Source organism: Trachypithecus francoisi, unplaced genomic scaffold (assembly GCF_009764315.1).
Source record: "Trachypithecus francoisi isolate TF-2019V2 unplaced genomic scaffold, Tfra_2.0 Lachesis_group6, whole genome shotgun sequence".
NCBI classification, from domain to species: domain Eukaryota; kingdom Metazoa; phylum Chordata; class Mammalia; order Primates; family Cercopithecidae; genus Trachypithecus; species Trachypithecus francoisi.
The window spans coordinates 116,993,820-117,014,753 of record NW_022681471.1 but is presented as its reverse complement, the minus strand read 5'-3'; the positions used below and the strand labels follow the sequence as shown (position 1 = coordinate 117,014,753).

The 20,934-nt window shown below is 44.4% G+C and overlaps 1 protein-coding gene across 1 annotated transcript in view; it reads right to left on the bottom strand.

Moving 5' to 3' along the window:
• Positions 1 to 13,932, bottom strand: part of BEND2 (BEN domain containing 2) — a 62,898-nt gene extending 48,966 nt beyond the window's left edge. Inside the window, 3 exon segments of the mRNA XM_033200842.1 lie at positions 5,553 to 5,668; positions 9,469 to 9,681; positions 13,774 to 13,932. Of these exon segments, the coding sequence (XP_033056733.1) occupies positions 5,553 to 5,668; positions 9,469 to 9,681; positions 13,774 to 13,798 (354 nt within the window). The 5' untranslated portion in view covers positions 13,799 to 13,932.
• Between the last annotated feature and the right edge of the window lie 7,002 nt (positions 13,933 to 20,934).

Sequence of the window (20,934 nt, the reverse complement as noted above, 5' to 3'; positions counted from 1 at the left end):
GTCCCCCATCTGCTATTAAAGTAAGTAGAGAAAAGCCTTGCTAATCTCAGAGTTACTAGTTCTCTATCAGTTCTAACTGATTGGTGTCTTTAGGAGCTAGAGGTTTATCAAAGTTGTAAAAACGTTTTTGTAACACACATTTTATTAAAGGTGGTTGCTCCCAAGAACACTGCAGTTCTGAAACACCTCCACAAAGATGGTCAACTTGCATAGTGGTATTTTCAATAAGATCTTCTACATTCTATTATACTTAAAAAATAGTAGTTCACATTTCAAAAGAAAAATAACATATGTGAAAACGCCATTAAGTCAAACGTTAACTGCTAGACACAACAGAAGTTCTCAAGCCATCAGAAATGTCTTGCTCCTATTCGAGGCCTGGCTGTAGGTGACACAAAGCCAGCAGGCTGAGCTCAGGAGTCCCAACATCCCCTCTGATGCTCTACCCCGTGCAGGCACTAAGGCTGCTCTAATGCCAGCAAATGAAAGTGCTGCTATGCCTCTACACTAGCACATTGATGATGAAGACACTGCACATCAAGGAAGGTGCTATTTTACAAAAGAAATCCTCAAATCTGATAAAAGGCCAAAGACTCACTTTATAATGTTCATATGTAACATATATGTTCATCTATGTACAAATATGAAGTCTATATTATATACAGAGAGTGAGTGTTCCACTCCAGAAAGAACAGTGAGCCAAATATAACAGATGTGACTTTTGGCTTCAAGCATTTTAAAATCATACAGTCAACAACTAATCTTACAAAACCATTGAGTACACATCCCCTACGTGCCAATCAAGCATATATGACTGATAAAAATCTGAGAATTCCTCTTGAAATACACAGAAACTTTGGGCAAAAAAAAAAAAAAAAAATACACTTAAACAAAGGGCCAGAAACACTTCCTCATTCATTCATTCAACTAAACCTTTATTGACGGCCTACCACCTGGCAGAACTACTTTGCTATGTGTTGGAAACATGGACTGAAAGAAAGCTCCTAGCTGGGCACGGTGGCTCATGCCTGTAATCCCAGCACTTTGGGAGGCCAAGACAGGCAGATCACTTGAGCTCAGAAGTTCGAGACCAGCCTGAGCAATATGGCAGAACTCCATCTCTAACAAAAACAACAACAACAACAATAAACTCCATCTCCGGAAAAAAAAATACAAAAAAGTAGCCAGGCATGGTGGCATGCACCTGTAGTCCCAGATACTTGGGAGCCTGAGGTGGGAGAATCACCTGAGCCTGGGAAGTTGAGGATACAGTGAGCCATGATTGCACCACTGCACTCCTGCCTGGGCAACGGAATGAGACCCTGTCAAAAAAAAGCTGTCCTAGAGGAACTGCCATCTCAGCTGGGAAAGAGACAAGTAAAGAGAGGATTCCAATAGACAAAGTGATTAGCAGCCTGGAACAGTGGTTTGCAAAGTGGTCCACAGACCAGCAGCATCAACATCACCTGAAGCTCATTAGAAATGCCAGATTTCAGGCTGTACCCCAGACCTCTGGAGTCAGAAACTCTGAGAGTGGCAACAGTGGCCTATGTTTTCACAAGCCCCCAGTTGATTCTGATGCTCCCAGTGAGAACCACTGGGCTATGGCAATGAGGTAAATAGTGCAGGCTCTAGGGGAACATGGTTGGGGTCAAATACTAGAGTCCAGACACTTATTGGCTGTGTGACCCTGGGCAAGTTACTTAACCTCTCTGTGCTTCAATGTCCTCATGTAGGGAATCGGAATGAAAATCTCTCTCAGGGTTCTCTTGAGGACAAGAACCTTGCTATAGTATTAGGTTAATACTAACAGTAACAACACTACACTATGCCCAGTCCAACAGTGCTCAGTGGTCTCTTAATGTTACTATTGTTATTACCAGCACCATGACACAGGCAGGAACAGGAGGCTAAGCGTGCACAGAAGAGTGGGCCTAACCCAGGCTGGCAGTCATGGAGAGCTTTTCAGAGGAGGTGAGGTCTGAGGTGAGAATTAAAACATGAGAAGGTGCTTGCCAGGTGAGGATGCATGGAAGGTTTTACAGGGTAGAAGAAACAGCAGATTCAAAAATACCCAGAGAGAAAAACAGGAAGCCAGATGTGAAGACAGTGAGTATCAATGACATTCCAGGAGCGAGGCTGTCATGGGAAGGAGAGAGTGAGGATGACAGCAAAGAAGGGATGGGAGGCAAGAGAAGTGGCTTCTCCAAGCTGTGGGAGAACTCGTAGAGGGGAAGGAGGGACAGGGACTGGAGCCAGAGGAGAGAGAGAGGGACGCCCGATGGGGGGCAGCTCTGAGTTCGGGGAGGGGACTAGATGCAGAAAGCAGCAAGGATGTCAGCCCTGGCCACTAGAATGGTCGGGAAGGGGTCAGAAGAAGGGCGGGGATGGGGGCAGTTGGTTGGCTGTGGGGACAGATATGAGGAGTTGGAGGAGAGGACTGCCCCAGGCGCTCCACTGTCTCCAGGAGTGAAGAGGCAGGAATAGGGGGCTGAGATAGGCCAGGGACTGCCAACAGAGGGGGTCCTCCTCTGCTCCCAGCTAAGCAGGACGGAGGTGGACTCAAGAGGGAACTGGGATGAAAGAACAAGGCATGCTGCAGCGCCACCCCTGTGATCTAGAACGGGCAGGGGAGGAAAGAGCCAACTCCTTAGGAGCAATGGAGAGGAGCCATTGGGGCCATTTCAGGCTGACCGTGGCCCTAGGCACCTCCTCCCACAGATACTGCCTCCCACCCCAGTGTGCAGGCTTGCCGAGGGGGACCCTGGTCTAGCAGTGCAGGGGAGGCAGGCTGGGGAGAACCTGCTCCCTACCTTCCCAGCTCGCCTCTGTACCCACTTCCCCCCAAGACTGCATGTGTCCCTTGGAAGCCCTCCACTTCTGTTCTCCCCCATGATCGTGATAAATGCCCAAACAATTTCACTTTCCAAAATATTTTAGCTCATTCCATTCAAGAAACATTATACACAGTAAGAAACATTTTTTTTTCTAATAAACCTTCACTACCTCTGGCTTATAACTCACAAAATCCCCGGTAATCACATCTTTACCAACATGGTGATTCTTACAAGGAAAAGAAGGAAACAAAATGCTTCAGAGCTCATTGTCTAATGAAAAGAAGCATACAGATTCAGGAGAGACAGCTATTTCCTTAAGCCTGAGTTCAGAGTAATTCTACAGTGTATATGAAGACTGAAAAAGAATCTAAATTGCTTTCTTGGAATATATTTGGCAATGAGCATTTAATATAATATAAAGATTCAAAGTCTGGTATACACTCATTAATGATACTTCCCCATCTTCTTCACAATCAAGTATTCATGTTACTGCCTAAGGAAAATTTATTAATAAACCAAAAGCAAATATGAAAGAAAGAAAAGTTCAGGACTTCTATTTCATTTTCAAGAAGCACCTAAGGCCTATTTGTGATATCAAAGGACCTTTGCCCATTGCAAATCCTACAACTACAGGAAAAGATATATTTGCAGAATTGTGTTCTCTTTAATCCAGCTACACTTAAGACACCATTTTCATCAAGCTTAACCATTTATATACTTTGTGGTAGATAAACGAGTCTCTAGCACCAGAACTGCTTTAAAAGCAAGTGTTTCTAACCATGAACAAAGAACGAAATGTTAAATGGCTTTTGATTTTCAAATAAACCAACAGTGACACTCTGTGGACAAGACAGGAAACACTTAACCACCTATTTTTCTTGATAAATGAATCTGTAAATCATCTTAAAATATTTTTTGGAGTAAGGTAGGGTATAAATAAGTAACCAAACAGTAAATAACCATTATATTTCTGAAAAATTATTCTAAGGATGAATTGTGGGCCATAAAAATAATTTTAACATAAACACACCGAGTAGTTATCTACTTCTTTGTTTCAAAATACATAATAAAAAATTAACTGAATTAGCCCAGCATTACAAACTTATTAGACAGCCAAAATTATATCAAATTATAATAGATATTAGTAATTGTAAACACAATATTACCATCTTACCCTTGTATAGTGCTTCATGCTTTCCAAAGTGCTTTCAGATAATTATGCACAAAACCATGACACTGGGCAGATAATTAGCATTATCCCCAAAAATGAAAACATTGAGGCTGATAGAAGTTAAGAACTGCCTACACTACTTACGTGGCACTGATATCCACATCCTTATGTAGGTAAACAAATACATTTTCTGTTAAGCCAAATTATATATAGTTTAATAATCTATTTTATTCAACTTCAGAGATCAAAAAGCACAGGAGAATATAGTGGTAATGTAAAACAGTACGACCACTTAGAAAAGCTGGCAATTTCTCATAAACTTTCAATTACCCCATTACCTAATACTTCCACTCCCAGGTATTTACCCAAATTAAATGTAAACATAGGTTCACAAAGAGACTGCCATAAGCGTGTTCATAGTCACTTTACTCCTAATAGCCCAAAACTGCAAACAACCCAAATGTCCATCAAAAGAATGGATAGGCCGCGTGCGGTGGCTCATGCCTGTAATCCCAGGGCTTTGGGAAGCTGAGGCAGGCAGATCACCTGAGGTCAGGAGTTTGACACCAGCCTGGCCAACATGGTGAAACACCATCTCTACTAAAAATACAAAAATTAGCCAAATGCGGTGGTGGGCGCCTGTAATTCCAACTAGTTAGGAAGCTGAGGTAGGAGAATCGCTTGAACCCGGGAGGTGGAGGTTGCAGTGAGCCAAGATGGTGTCACTGCACTCCAGACTGGATGAAAGAGCAAGACTCTGTCTCAGAGGGAAAAAAAAAATGGGTAAGCAGATTATGAGTATTCATATGACAGAATACCACTCAGCAACGAACAGGAATGTAGTATTAATACTATGAAACAAATCTCCAAAACATTATTCTAAGGAAAAAAGACTATGATCCAAAACAGTACATACTGCACAATTCTATTTATGTGAAGTTCTAGAACAGGCAAAACTCATCTAGAATGGAAAAAAACATCAAAATGTATTTCCTCCAAAGTTAAGGGAGATGGGGACTTACTGGGAAGAGGTCCCAGGTCACTTTCTAGGGTGATGAAAATGTTCATTACCATCTTTTTTTTTTTTTTTTTTTGAGACAGAGTATTATTCTGTCACCCAGGCTGGAGTGCAGTGGCACAATCTCGGCTCACTGCAACCTCTGCCTCCCAGGTTCAAGCGATTCTCCTGCCTCAGCCTCCCGAGTAGCTAGTATTGCAGGCATGCACCACCACGCCCAGCTAATTTTTTTGTATTTTTAGTAGAGATGGGGTTTCACCATGTTGACCAGGCTGGTCTCAAACTCCTGACCTCAGGTGATCTACCTGCCTTGGCCTCCCAAAGTGCTGGGATTACAGGTGTGAGCCACCATGCCCGGCCAAAATGTTTATTATCTTCATGGGGTGTAAGTATACACATTTTTCAAAACTCACTGATTTGTGCATTTGACTGCATGAAATTCAACTCCATTTCTTAAAAAGAAATACAGCAGAATGAAAAGAACAAAGAGAGATTTTCACTTTAATAAACAAACCATAGTATCTACCTCTGGAGTAGATAATCTTCCTCTTTTTGGCAAATCCACTTCCTCTGAGTTGTAACTGTATCTTCTTAAATGTACTGGGCATTTGATCTGTGAAATGGTTTGGTCACCATGGGCTACTGTGAAGCAATGCATAAAAAAGTTATTTCATACACTACTCTCTTAATAACCTTAATACAGATATGTTCTCAGAATGCTAACTCAAACTGAATTGGACTTTGGGTTGAATTTTAGAGTGACAAAACAAGAATTCTTCCATGACCAATTTAGAGTAACTCTTTTAAAACTGAAGGTCTATATTACCCATAACTAGGAATAAGAATCAAATCAAATGCAATTGCAAACTGTGAAGTAACTGCTTAGTAACAAAGCCTACACAGTAAATGCTGGAAACAAATGAACAAGAGAATGCAAGGGCTAACTGCTTTTGTAAAGGAGCCCCAAAAGGCCCTTTGACTAAGGAGATTGCATTGTGTCCAAAATGTAAGCCAGGAATCTATTCTAGATCAGACCCCCACCACTATGTGGGCTGGACAGACCACTAGAGACACCACCTCCTCATCTGCCAGGTTAACATCAGTTGAGATGATCTCTAAGGTCCATTTCAGCTTTCAAGTTAGGATTGCCTTATTAAAGTTTATATTAATCCTAAATAAATGGATGAGAAAGGTAAGCCAAACAATCTAGAATTAGGAAGGTCTGGTTATGGCTCTGAGTCACTTAACTACGGAACTAGAAGACACTGGCCGCAACAGTATTGGATTATATCTTGCACTAGAGATTTGCATTGAAAGCCTGCATCACAGTGACTGGGAGGGACACTTTAATGAAAGAGCTACTTCACTTAAACCTTCCTGAGCCAGGGCAGTAATGAGAGGCACAATTAAGGGATTCAGGTTTCATCTCTTTCCTGTTCCCTTTCATTCTATAGTGGAGATCCTAATGACCAAGGACCTAAAAGAGAGAAATCAAAAGGGGATAAAGAAAATGGGAGAACTCTCAAGTTAGATAAACACAGACTAAAGTTATATAGAAATATCAAGTTATAAAATACCTCCAGGCTGGATCCAGTGGCTCACACCTGTAATCCCAACATTTTAGGAGGCTGAGGCAGGAGGATCACTTGAGCTCAAGAGTTGGAGACCAGCCTGGGCAACATAGCAAGATATCTCTACTAAAAATTTTTTTAAAATTAGCTGGCATGGTGGCATGCACCTGTCATCCCAGCTACTGGGAAGGCTGAGGTGGGAGAACTGCTTGAGCCCAAGAGGTTGAAGCTGCAGTGAGCTGTGATCGTGCCACTGCACTCCAGCCTGGGTGACAGAGTGAGACCCTGCCTCAAAAAATATAATAATAATAATAAAAGATACAGTAAGATACCTCCAAGATGAGCTGTAACTTCAACCAAATTTTATTTTTTAAGCTGTTTGAGTTTTTTCTGACTATAATACAAGCTATAAGTAATTAAATTCAGATGTATTCAAACAAAGGAACTACACAGCAATGAGAATAATCCAACTATTGCAGCACATAGCAAGAAGTAAAAAAAGCCAGACACAAGCCGGGTGTGGTGGCACGTGCCTATAGTTCCAGCTACACAGGAGCTGAGGCAGGAGGATCAATTGAGCCCAGGGGTTCAAGTACAGCATGGGCAACACGGCAGGACCCTGTTTCTAAAAAAAAAGCCAGATATAAAAGAGAGTATAGCATATGATTCAATTGGTATAAAACTCAAAAACAGAAAAAAGTAATCTATGGTAGGAGAAGTCAGGATAGTGGTTACCTTACAAAGAAGAGTAGTGACTGAAAGGGGGTGGATAAGGTTCTAGGGAGCTCATAACCTTATATTTCTTGGTATGGGTGCTGGTTATATGCATGTATTAGTTTGAAAATTATTTAAGCTGTATATTTATGATGTGTGCATATTTTGCATGTCATATAACTTCCATAAAAAGTTCACCTATGGCTGGGCATGGTGGCTCATGCCCGTAATCCCAGCACTTTGGGGGGCTGAGGCGGGCGGATCGCTTGAGGCCAGGAGTTCAAGACCAGCCTGGCCAACAATGTAAAATCCCCTCTCTATTAAAAATACAAAAATTAGCTGGGTGTGGTGGTGCATGTCTGTAATCCCAGCTACTCGGGAGGCTGAGGCAGAAGAGTCGCTTGAGCCCGGGAGGCAGAGATTGCAGTGAGCCGAGATCACACCACTGCACTCCAACCTGGGTGACAGAGAGAGACTCCATCTCAAAAAAAAAAAAAAGTTCACCTAAAAAATTCAGCTCATTATAAATAATTCAGAATCTAAATAAAAAGAGAAAGCAATCCATCAGCAATAAATATTGTAACCTTTAAATACATTTATTTATCTTACTCATATATTTTTTAAGCAATTTTGTGTGTCATTTATAATTTTAAAAATATTTTTAAATGCCTGCATAATATTCCATTTTATGGTTGTCCAGAGGTTCTGTTATCTGTTTTCCACTGTGGGACATTTATATGGCTTCTAATTTTTCACTATTTTGATATAATGATGTGTATACATTGAAAGGCAAACATTTATCATTTTAATCATTTGTAAATATACAATTCAGTGGCATTAAATATATTCAGAGACTTGTATAACAATCATCACTATCTATATCCAAAATATTTCTATCATCCCCAACATACACTCTGTACCCATTACACTCCCCCTCACCTCAGTCCCTGGTAACCTCTATTCTACTTTGTCTCCATTATATCAGATGTTCTATAACACACTAAAGAAGTATCCTGCTAGCCCTGCTTATAGTTTAAAACCAAAACAGATAAGTGGTATCAAACTGCTTTTTTGGTATCAGATCAGGGATCAGCAAATCATAACCTGTGGACCAAATCCGCTTTGCCACCTGCTTTTGTATAGCTCATAAGCTAAGATGTTATGGAGTTTTTTTACATTTCTAAATTATGGGGGGGGGAGAATATTTCATGAAATGGAAAAATTATAGGAAATTCAAATTTCAACGACCATCAATTTTTATTGAAACACAGCCACAACCATCTGTTTACATATCAGCTGCTTTCATGCTATAAAGGCAGAGTTAAATACTTAAAGCAGAGACCTTATGGCCTGTGAAGCCTAAAATATTTACTATCTGGCCCCTTACAGAAAAAAATGTACCAGTCTCCAACATAAGCAATAACATTTCCATGTTTTGAAGAGAAGAAAATCCAATTCTCTAAGCAAAGGGTAAAGATAAATTGTCATATAGCTAAGGAAGAAATATTCCAAGGAATTAACGTCTCATGACTCTCTGTACAAGTGAGGATGTGGAGGGTCTCACATTTCCTAGAGAGCCATTCAAAGGACCAGTGGGCTATAGCAGTTCTGGTTGCAGGACTCCACTTGCCATGGGGTCTTGGACGCTAATGTAAATTTCAAATTCCAATTGTTTATTGTTGGCATGTAGTACAGTGATTAAGTTTTGTATATTAACCTGTTTCCTGCAACCTTGCTATAATCACTTATGACTTCCAGGAGATTTTTGTTGATTCTTTGAGACTTTCTACATAATCACACCACCTGCTCCATGGACTCTTGACTCAAGCTGTTATTCCTAGAAGTTCAGTTTTAGCTTTTTACTTTTGCATTGCCACCAAATTGTTATAATTATAGTTGCCAGATATAAATAATTGTTCAAAGAGAATATATTCTCCCCAATGCTTCCTGGGACTGTCTTACACAGAACAAAGGAGACATGACAAAGGTTAAGTGAAGGGAAAACGCAAGCAGAAGTAAACATTGTGGTATTACCACAAAGCTAAGCCCTCTGGTCATAACTAATTATTGTAAAGGTTACAGGAATATTTGAGCAATGTACTGGAAATGGGGACCAGAGAGCAAAATTTTGCCAAGGAGGAAATTTAACAAAATTACCATATGACATTTGGAGTGGACGGTGATGGTCATCACTGCCGCCTGGAAAATTTGGCTCTGTCACTGTGTCATCAGTGGGATTATCTGCTGTGTCATAAGTGGAATTATTTGCGATGTCATCAGTGGAATTATCTGCTGTTTCAGAATCTTCCACTATCTCAATACTGTAATCATTGTTATCATCACTGTCATCAACAGTTACAATAAAAAAATCTAAGAATAAGCAAAGAGAAAGATTAGATTCAATACCACATTAATAAACAGTTTCTGAGGAAGCTACCTTATAAAGTTATAGACTGTTTAAAAAACATATTTTAGCTGAAAATTTGTATTATGTATTTTATATCTGTAATCATTACAAGTTAGCTAATGAACCAATAGTAGGAAGTTTTGAAGTATGTATATACATATGTATGCGTATACACACATAGACTACTATCTCTAGTACTTCCAATTTCGTAGAGCAATAAATTTCTTCTCATTTAAGAAATGTGGCCAGCTGGCCCATGCCACAGGTTCAATGATATCCTTTTAACTTAAATGATGCAACTGGTGTTAAGTAGACATACTTGTGGTGACCATGATGTTCTAAACTTGTTCTCTAAAAACTAATATTAGCGTCTACGATGACTGATAATGCAGAAATAAAGTGCAAAAGTAAATGTTGTTATGAAATGAATTAAATCTGAATCTCACAAAATGTGAAATAGGTAACCACAAATATACCAGATGTGAAATATCAACTCAGTAAACCATTTTAATGAACACGAAAACACATTATGCAAAATGTCTAAGATCAAAATAAGCTTTATTTCTTAAAGCTGGCCTGAAAAGAACACATTTAAGCTTGAAATATTTACTCAGAGATCACATTTAAACTACATGATAACTTGGATTTATTCTATTTATTTCAAAAAGACTAATGCAGGAGAATAAAATAATTAGCTAGTGTGAGGGGCATGTGATGATTTGAAAATGGTACTAAATTAGGAATCACAGAATGAAGGTTCCAATTCAGGCTCTGTAATTAATCAGAGGTATGACCGTGGGCTAGATAAATTGACTCTTTTGCCTCTGGTTTCTCACCCATAAAAGTGTGGTTTTTTAAGAGTCACTCTGAAGTCTACTTAATAGTCTTCATGGAAAAAAAATATAACATTAGAAACCACTTAATTATCTAAACCAAAGTATTAAATAAACAAAAGCTTAAATAAATTATGGTATTTCCCTGAGCTGGAATGGTATATTGCCAATAAGAAGTGTGTTCTCAGGCAGGGCGCGGTAGCGAATGCCTGTAATCCCAGTACTTTGGGAGGCCAAGTGGGGCAGATCGCTTGAGCTCAGAAGTTCGAGACCAACCTGGGCAACATGGCAAAATTCCGTCTCTACCAAAAAAAAATAATGATAATAATAACACAAAAATTAGCATGCATGGTGACATGCGCCTGTAGTCCCAGTTACTCGGGAGGCTAAGGTGAGATGGCTTGCTCGGGAGGCTGAGGTTGCAGTGAGCCAGGATCCGCCACTGCACTCCAGCCTGGGGGACAAAACGAGACCTTGTCTCAAACAAAAAAGGAAGGAAGGAAGGAAGGAAGGAAGGAAGGAAGGAAGGAAGAAGAGGGAGGGAGGGAGGGAGGGAGGGAGGGAGGGAGGGAAGGAAGGAAGGAAGGAAGGAAGGAAGGAAGGAGAGGAGGAGAAGGAGGCGAAGAAGCAGCAGCAGCAGCAGCAGCATGTTCCCAAAGAAAATGTACTAATATTAGATATGCTTGTGAAATAAAGTTAAATAAAGTTAAAGGGGAGAAAAGGATTCAAAACAGAAAAATACAGTATAATCCTAACTTTGAGAGCCAAAGGTAACATACCAATTATCTAGGGGCTATCAAATAGCAAATTTATTATCATTAGACTTCTCTGTCGATTCCTACAATAAACTTTAGATTCTGTCATCAGAAGAAAATAACCAAGGCAATTGAAAGTGTATTTTTAAGACAAGCTTTTGTATATCAACAGATCTTCCAAACTAGAGTTAGTAAAGCTATTGACAATGCCACTAAGGTTTCTCAGTAAATATGTAAAAGTCCAATCAGTTCTTTTAGGTGTACACATAACTTTCCCAATTAAATTTTAAAAGACATTTTAACATTTAGAAATTGTTTGAAGATGGCCAGGAGCAGTGGCTCTCACCCGTAATCCCCGCACTTTGGGACGCCGAGGCGGGTGGATCACTTGAGGTCAGGAGTTCGAAACCAGCCTGGCCAACACAGTGAAACCCTGTCTCTACCAAAAAATACAGAATCAGCGGCACGTGGTGGCACATGCCTGTAGTCCCAGTTACTCAGGAGGCTGAGGCGGGAGAATCGCTTGAACCTGGGAGGCAGAGGTTGCAGTGAGCCGAGATCGCGCCATTGCACTCCAGCCTGGGCGACAGAGCAAGACTGCGTCTCAAAAAAACAAAACAAAACAAACAAACAAAAACAAGAAATTGTTTGAACATTATACTACCAAGGCGCAAGGCTTTCAATTGCCATCAACTCATCAGATGAGGCACAGCTCACAATGAGGTCTGAAAACGGCTTTTCACGCCGGGACCACTTTGAGAAACACACAGCAAAACGGGGCCAATGACAACAGCCAGACTGCTCCGTTTGTTTTAAGAACAATCACTTTCTAAATCTTCCTGCGAGACTCTCAAAGGCAGCCCTTCCATTGTCTCCAGAACCGTATCCCATCGCCCAGCACTTGCCGCAGGCCCGACAAGTGAGGCCCAAAACGGCACCCAGCCCACGCCCCGCTTTAGAAAACACCGCGCTGCAAAGCTGCTCGGAAAATCGCTATCTTTGAGTCAACCTGAAACCAGTTTGCCGCACTTGGGGAAAGCCGGGGAGAGGAGGGAGGGACGCGATCCGCCACCCACCAAATCAGAGCCTTTCCTGTGAGCGGCCGCGCGGCAAGGGGCGGGGCCCGGCCCTCGCACGCCTCGACGGCCTCCCCCGCTCCACAGGGACCCCGATTCGCAGGATCTCCCGACTCCCGCCTCTGCTCCCAACACCCTACATCTTTCTCTTCCTCCTCATTTATGTATTTACAATAAAACAGCGAAGCTGCACGGTCTCAAACGCGGTTACCATCCAAGCCTCAGACTCTAGGTCTCAACCGCAAAAGGTCTGACAGGAAATCAACTCCGGAGTTTGTCAATTCTTTAGAGTCAAAGCTCTCACCCAGTGCGGTGGTTCACGCCAGTAATCCCAGCACTCTGGGAGACTGAGACGGGAGGATTGCCTGAGCCCAGGAGTTCGAGACCAGCGTGGGCAACATGACGAAATCCCCCGTCTCAACAAAAAATACAAAAATTAGCCGGGCGTGGTGGCGCGCGCCTGTAGTCTCCGCTCTTCAGGAGGCTGAGATGAGAGGACTGCTTGAACCCAGGAGGCGGAGGCTGCAGTGGGCCGAGATGGTGCCACTGCACTCCCGCCTGGGCGACAGAGCGAGACTGTCTGAAAACAAAACAAAACCAAGCAAAAAAAACCTCTGTGAAAGTCTGAGTCATTCCTCATTCCTCGCCCCCCATACCCTGCCTCACCAAAAAGAGAACAGCTGAAAAAGGATCAGCTTGTCCCAGAAAGTCGGCATCAAGTATCTTATAAGCTGCAAAATCTCAAAATGTCACCCTCGCGGGCACCCCGGGAGAGGCGGCGGGTACCACCCAAAGCACCCCCTCAGAACACCCGAATTTGAGGCTGCGCCCCAGCCGCTATGCCAAAACGCTGAACAGGACTGTGTTCCGTGGCTGCCCACCACGGAATTACTGGGAAAAACAGTAAATTCAAGAAAAAGTGCGGCCGCACAGACCTGCTGTATCGCCGGAGACCGGCGTCGCGACCGCCTACATTGTTTCCTGAACACTCGAGGCTTCGGAGAGAACCGCGGGCCGGAGGGCAACCAGGCCCAGCCTCTTTACACACTCGGGCACAAGCCCGAGTCACAAGCCCGAGTCACCTCAACCCCGAGCCACCAAGAGCCACGGGGACGCCATGAACCTCACGATCACCTCACGTCTCAGGGACATCTTGAGCCCCTGAGACGACCTGAACTCTGGGCCATCTCTGTCCACCACGCCAAATTTCCCACCGGCGCGCTGAGCAATCGGCGGCAGATGGCCGATACTCAGAGGCCGCCTCCCGACATGCCCCGGCCGAAGAGTAGCCAATCCTGCCGCCCCTAAATGGCCGCCTAAGTGGGTGCCGTCCAGACTCGAGAGAACTTGAGGCCCAAGTTAGTGGGCCAGTTGAGGGGAGGTCACCTTACCCTGTTCCTCGGTCCCCTCAGACATTGTGAGATGGCGAGGTCTAGCTCTGAGGCCCGAGACCTGAGGCCTATGTCTGTGCCACGGCTGTGTGGTAACTCCTTGGTAACTGCGTGGTAACTGCGTACACTCATTGTCCGCGGCACAATGAGGGGCGGGCAGGAGCCTGGACCACGTCTCTGCGGCTGCGCAGTAGCACGTGACTCCTGGGGGGTCAAAGGGCCTCGCCCCCCCACCCCCACTTTCGACCTATTTTCTTAGTGTCCTTTTTACAAAAATATACACATGTATGTGTATATGTATATATTTGTACTATATATGTGCGTGAATATATGTAGATATAGATACAGACAGAGAGAGAGAGAGAGATAATGAACTGGGAGCCAACAGTGTAATTCTGCTCGTCCCAAAAAGCACATCATAAAAAAAAAAAGTCCAATGTAAGAGAATTGCGTTCAGACTTTCTAGTGTTTTCTGGGTTGCTTCCTCACATCCGGTGCCGGCTTTGGTAACAAATCCGAAAACAAGCCGACTTTGAAAATGTGCCCCTAATAAATACTTAGCAACCCCTCCCCTCCCCTCCTTCTTGCCCCCTCTAATAGTCTGCAGCCTATTGTTCCCATCTTTCTGTCCCTGTGTACCGGATATTTAAGCTCCTACTTACAAGTGAGAAGATTCGGTATGTGGTTTACTGTTTCTGTGTTAATTCACTTAGGAGAAAGGCCTCCAGCTGTGTATATGCTGCTGCAAAGGACATGGTTTTGTTCTTTGTTATGACTGCGTAGTATTCCATGGTGTATATGTAACACATTTTCTTTATTCAGTCCACCATTGATGGGCACCTGGATTGATTCCATGTCTTTACTATTGTCTTCACACCTTTCAAAACCTGTCTCGGTACTACATCTGTTCAAATAATACCTCCATCAAGACACTTTCCGATAGCCCCCTGGTAAGAAGGATCCTACAGCAGGTAATCTTCACGTCCCTATTAGTATTTAAATTACTTTGCCTGATATTATAAATCCTCATCAACATGCCTCTCTCCTAAGTTCCTGGAGGACAGCACCATGTCTTATTTATATTTGAACACCATCTCCCTCACAAGATTCTAAGAATTAAATGTTATAAAATATAAAGAACCTGATTCCTGGAATTTGGGATCCATTTCTTCACTGTGTCAGTTATACAATGACTCTTGGGACTGTGGGTCTCCTCATTTGGGGGAAGGGTAAGAATTCTTTACTTGTGAGAAGCAAAGGTGTATATTGTTAGGTAGAAACACAGAGTTGTTTTGCTATCATACCAGAGTGTACATATGTGTAGGAGGATGCATAGAGCAACCAAGGGCTGAAATGGATACATTGTGCTGGTTACCAATGTGTTACCTCTCACCTCCAACTTCACCCACTTTTGTCGACTCTGTGAAAGTGGATGTGGGCCCTTTAAGTATTTTTCCCTTTGCCAGTAACACAGTTTAAGCCTTTGGCAGTAGAAGGTGCTAAAAGGAGACCATAGGAGGAAAGGGTTTTTTTTGCCTCCTGGTTGACCTGTGCTCTCTGAGGACATTGATGCAAAGTGTAGCTTTCTCCTGCAGGAGAAGGCAGATTTCCAGTACTTTATAGAGGATATATTTCCAGCAAATTTGTCAAGTTTCAAGGTTGGGTTTCCAGCAAATTCCAGAGAATAGATTTACAGTGAAGTCCACCAGTGCAAGCCATTCAGTGAGTCTTAGACACTGTGTCTCAACCCTAAGGGTAGTGCCTGTTCTTATAGCTGTATTTGTAAATAATATTTTAGAGTTTTATTATTAGCTAATCTCTCATTACTCCAGTCCTTTTTTATACTTAATATTTTTTTCTTTCTTTTTTTTTTTTTTTTTTTCTGAGACAGGGTCTGGCTCTGTCATCCAGGCTGGAGTGCAGTGACTCGATCATGGCTCACTGCAGCCTGGATCTCCCAGGTTCAAGCAATCCTCCCACCTCAGCCTCCTGAGTAGCTGTGACTACAGGCGTGCACCACCATGCCCAGTTAATTTTAAATTTTTTCGTTGAGATGGGGGTCTCCCTATGTTGCCCAGGCTGGTCTCAAACTCCTGGGCTCAAGTGATCCTCCCGCCTCAGCCTCCCAAAGTGTTGGGATTACAGACATGAGACACCACACCCAACCAATAATTCTTTACATTAAACTTTCCCTGTTCAAATTACCGCATGGTATTTCTCTTCATATCGGACCTGGAGGGATGCACCCAACTTTTGGGATTTCCTTCTAGCACACAGTACTCAATAGGTACACAAGGTTTGTTCATGGACTGTAATTGAATAGCCAACAGATACTCAGTAATCCCCTTCAGTTTAATTTCTGGTCAGTCCTCTCCATTCATTTGCCTGATGCCTCTTCTCCACAGAGGGAGGTGGGAGGGAGGGAAGAAACACTTTCCTATTGTCACGCCTGAGACTGACTTTCCATTTCCTGTCCTACCTAAGCTACATTAACCTGAGCAGGGAAGAACAGCAGGCAAGGGAGGCTTCCCAGCCACGGGAGAAGTGGGAGGAGATGCTGCAAAGCTGTCTGTTCCCAGGTGCAAGCTGGACCACGGCAGCTACAGAGCAGGTATTTCTGTCAACAGCCAGTACAGTCACAGCAATGTGGAGTTCCGCAGCCTGTAATTGTGGACTGGTGAACATCTTCTGAAAGACAACTAAAAAGAAAAACTGAATGCAATGTTTTTTAAATATTATAGCATTAGGCTGGGCGCGGTGGCTAAAGCCTGTAATCCCAGCACTTTGGGAGGCCGAGGCAGGTGGATCACAAGGTCGAGAATTTAAGACCAGCCTGGCAAGATGGTGAAACCCGGTCTCTACTAAAAATACAAAAATTAGCCAGGCGTGGCGGTGGGTGCCTGTAGTCCCAGCTACTCGGGAGGCTGAGGCAGGGAATTGCTTGAACCTGGGAGGTGGAGGTGGCAGTGAGCCAAGATTGCGAAACGGCACTCCAGCCTGCATGACAGAGCAAGACTCTGTCTATATATATATATATATGTATATACACACACACACACACACACACACACCATTAAAGAATATCATAAAGTTAACAATTTCTGAGCTAAGATCTGAGAAAGACCCAAAACCTAGATAGGTGTGAGAAATTGAGAGCATTGCTTTTGTTCTTGGACATTTGCTGATGCAGAAGAGGCCAAAGGAGGCTGAGCTACACGTTGGGTGGTTTTGTGGGACTGAGGGACAAAAGTCGGAATCTGGGACCCACCAAAGGAGAGTTTGTAAACCACCTCCCACCTCAAACTGGGACCACAAAGAGACAAATCTTCAGAGTAAAAGTAACCAAAAACTAACCATGTGGTCTCTAGATCAGCCTCATGTCACCTGCGAATTTAGCACTCCCTGGTGCCTGCATAAAGCAAGCAAACATTCTCTCTTGCAAAGGTAATGGTAACTTATTTCTACAAAGAATTATTTATTTTATTTATTTATTTCCAAAGATATTACTTTTTAAATGTTTTTTATTTCAGTAGCTTTTGGGGTACAAGTGGTTTTTTGTTACAGGGATGAAATTTATAGTGGTGAATTCTGAGATGTTACTGCATCCATGACCCAAGTAGTGTACACTGTACCCAATCTACAGAGTCTCAGTCCGTCACCCAGGCTGGAGTACAGTAGCACAATGTCGGCTTACTGCAACCTCTGCCTCCCGGGTTCAAGCGACTCTTCTGCCTCAGCCTCCCAAGTAGCTGGGACTACAGGTTACAGGACTACCACGTTTGGCTTTTTTTTTTTTTTTTTTTGTATTTTTAGTAGAGACAGGGTTTCACTATGTTGGCCAGGCTGGTTTCGAACTCCTAACCTCTGGTGATCTGCCTGCCTCAGCATCCCAAAGTGCTAGGATTACAGGTGTGAGCCATTGCAGTTTTTTTAATTCCACACCATCCTCCCACTCTCCTTCTTCTGAGTGTCCAGTGTCCATTATGCCACTCTGCATGCCTTTGTATACCCATAGCTTAGCTCCCACTTGTAAGTGAGAACATGCAGTAAGTGGTTTTCCATTCCCGAGTTACTTCACTTACAATAATGGCCTCCAGCTCTGTCCAAGTTGCCACAAAAGACAATATTTCATTCCTTTTTATGGCTGAGTAGTATTCCATGGTGTATACATACCACATTTTCTTTATCCACTCATCGGTCAATGGGCACTTAGGTTGGTTCCATATCTTTGTAATTGTGAATTGGGCTGTAATAAATCTACGTGTGGCAGGTGAATCACTTCAGGTCAGGAGTTCAAGATCAGTCTGGCCAACATGGTGAAACTCCATCTCTACTAAAAATACAAAAAATTTAGCCAGGCATGGTGGCAGGCACCTGTAATCCCAACTAGGGGCAGGGGCAGGTTCCTAGCATCAACCTGGTTGATTTGCAGGGGAAGCAAGCAGGCCGTGCCCTGCCTGCTGGGCCTGTAAGAAGAGAGGGAGAGTTGACTTAAATGCAGCCCACAGGACACGAGACGGGACAATATGGCCACAGAGCAGTGTCCAGCTGCCCAAGGCGCCACTCTCCACTTGTTTCCACTCCACTCCATTCAAACTCCTGCCACCCGGGGGGGTCCCATCTCACCAGGCACAGTGGTCATCACCTGTGGCTTGAAGCCCCAGACACAGCTCCGGTGGCCTGGCCAAGGCATGCAATGCCATGCTTTCATGAGGCCCTGAGAGCCTGCTGCTTTGCTGACTCCAGTGTCTGCAGTGGGGTTTTGGCCCTAAGGGCAGGTTTGACAAAGGAGTGTGTATTAGTCAGGGTTCTCCAGAGGGACAGAACTAATAGGATAGATGTATATATAAAGGGGAGTTTATTAAGGAGGATTGACTTACACGATCACAAGGTAAAGTCCCACAATAGACCATCTGCAAGCTGAGGAGCAAGGAAGCCAGTCCGAGTCCCAAAAGCTCAAAAGGAAGGAAGCCAGCAGTGCAGCCTTCAGTCTGTGGTCGAAGGTCCAAGAGTCCAAAAGCTGAAGAACTTGGAGTCTGATGTTTGAGGGCAGGAAGCATCCAGCATGGGAGAAAGATGTAGGCCAGAAGACTAAGTCAGTCTAGTCCTTCCACGCTCTTCCACCTGCTTTTATCCTAGCCGTGCTGGCAGCTGATTAGATGGTGCCCACCCAGATTGAGGGTGGGTCTGCCTCTCCCAGTCCACTGACTTAAATGCTAATCTCCTTGGCAACACCCTCACAGACACACCCAGGGACAATACTGTGCATCCTTCAATCCAATCTGGTTGAAACTCAATATTAACCATCAGAGGGTGTGTTCTTTGTAAGGACAGGGAGAGGCCCGAAGGCGCTGCAAAGCAGCACCGAGCTCTGGCCATCAGTTGTGAAAGCTGGATCCCATGTGTTCATGGGCACAGACACGTGTCTGTGTGTGTGTGCGTGCGTGTGTCAGAGAGAAAAAGAGAGGAGGGAGAGAGGAAGATGGATGGGGCTGAGATGGTGATGAAAAGGGGAAGACAGGCTGAGCACAGGACAGAGTGACAGGCTAGCACCTCACCATTTCTGTGTTACCTACAAAACGGTGACCTTAGTAGAGTAAAATTTGCCTGAGAACTTCACCCTGTCTCCCATGCTGAGTCTAGCACTCAGCCTCCTGGGGGAGAAGGGGGGTGAGGGGTGGCTAACAGGGTCTTAGGTGTGCCCCAGGGGTGGTAGAAGGTGGAAGCACCTCCAGCTGGAGGAGGCCTCCTAATTAGGCACAACCCGAGCTGTCACCTCCTGTGACCCCATCAGCCCATGCTGATCGTCACCAGGTGCATGACTCCAGGGCTCGCCTGTCACTCACCTAGCTCCTGGTGGGGAAGCAAATCCCATGTGACTTCTTCCTGCGCCTGCGTTTGGGTGGGGGGACTGGCCTGCACCATCCCACCTTTCAGGGCCCCAGGAGGCTGGGCCCCAGCGCACTCTGCCCTCCCCCTCGCCCAGTTCAACAGAGAGTCTGCAGCCTCGAATCCAGATCGCAGAGGGCCAGGCTCCAGTGACCTTTCTGGATTCTGCATCTTGACGTTTTCATGCTGAGAAAGCAAACAGGGAAGACGCCTTTTGAACGCTCTAGTCAAAGGTTCCGCTAAGAGCACTGCAGAAAGCTCAGCTTCTCAGACCTCAGGCAAGCTTGAAAGTACTTTACTCTATCGTTTTAAAGAGAAAGGGAGTTGTGCTTCACTCGCGGTCATTAACCCAACAACTCAGACTACTTTCAGAGGGATGCTTGCTCTTCTAAGCACAGCCCAGGAAAAGGCAGGAAGAAATTTTTCGAGTGGACCCCAAGGAAAATACGCGGTTGGGATGCATATCCCAGGTAGTGCGCGGAGCAGATGGTCAGCTCCTGTTGGCTGAGAGCTCCAGAGCTCCCAGAATACGGATCTGATTGTGTGGCCTCCCGCCATTGATCACTCTTCAATTGATTCCCACAGCTTCTGGGATCTCATTCAAAACCTACCCAAGGTCCTTCCTGCTCCAGGCCCTGCTCAGCTGTCCAGAATCCAAGCTCAAAAGAATTTGGAGAAGGAATTTAAAGTCTTCCTTAATAGTAAGGCTTGCTAGGGCTACAGTTCCACTGTGTGTATGGCGGGGTGAGCCGTGGCCAGTCTGTAGGAAAGGGAGTAGCAGGAGCCTAGGGACGGGAAAGGCAGGAAGACAGGCAGAGATAGAGTGGGCATCCTTTGGGATGAGGCACTTCCCCTTCTTGACCTCCCTGAACTGTCAGGGGAGGGGCGATCCTCCTTGGACCAAGGAGAAAACAGACTCGGATTGCCTGAGCTCTGTGACAAAGCCACACAGGCAGAGGGTCCAGCCCTGAGCGCCTTGGGCAGGTCTTTCCCTCTCCAATCCCTTTCTGAAAGGCTCTGAGGCTCTTGGACGGAGAAGGGGCCCCGAAGGAGAGGCAAGGAAAGCGCCATGGAGGGGCCTCCTTGGATAGGGCCAAGCCAGCAGGAGCCGGCCTGAGAACAGGCGGCCCCCATAGGCCCTCCGCAGACCCTCAGCAGGAACTGGTAGAACGTCTGCGTGCACTGGAATTTCTGACTTGGTGTGGGTTTGGTGGCCCGCGCACGTGTTGGTACAGGAGTCCGTGTGCTGCCTTCACCCAAGGGGCACCCTGT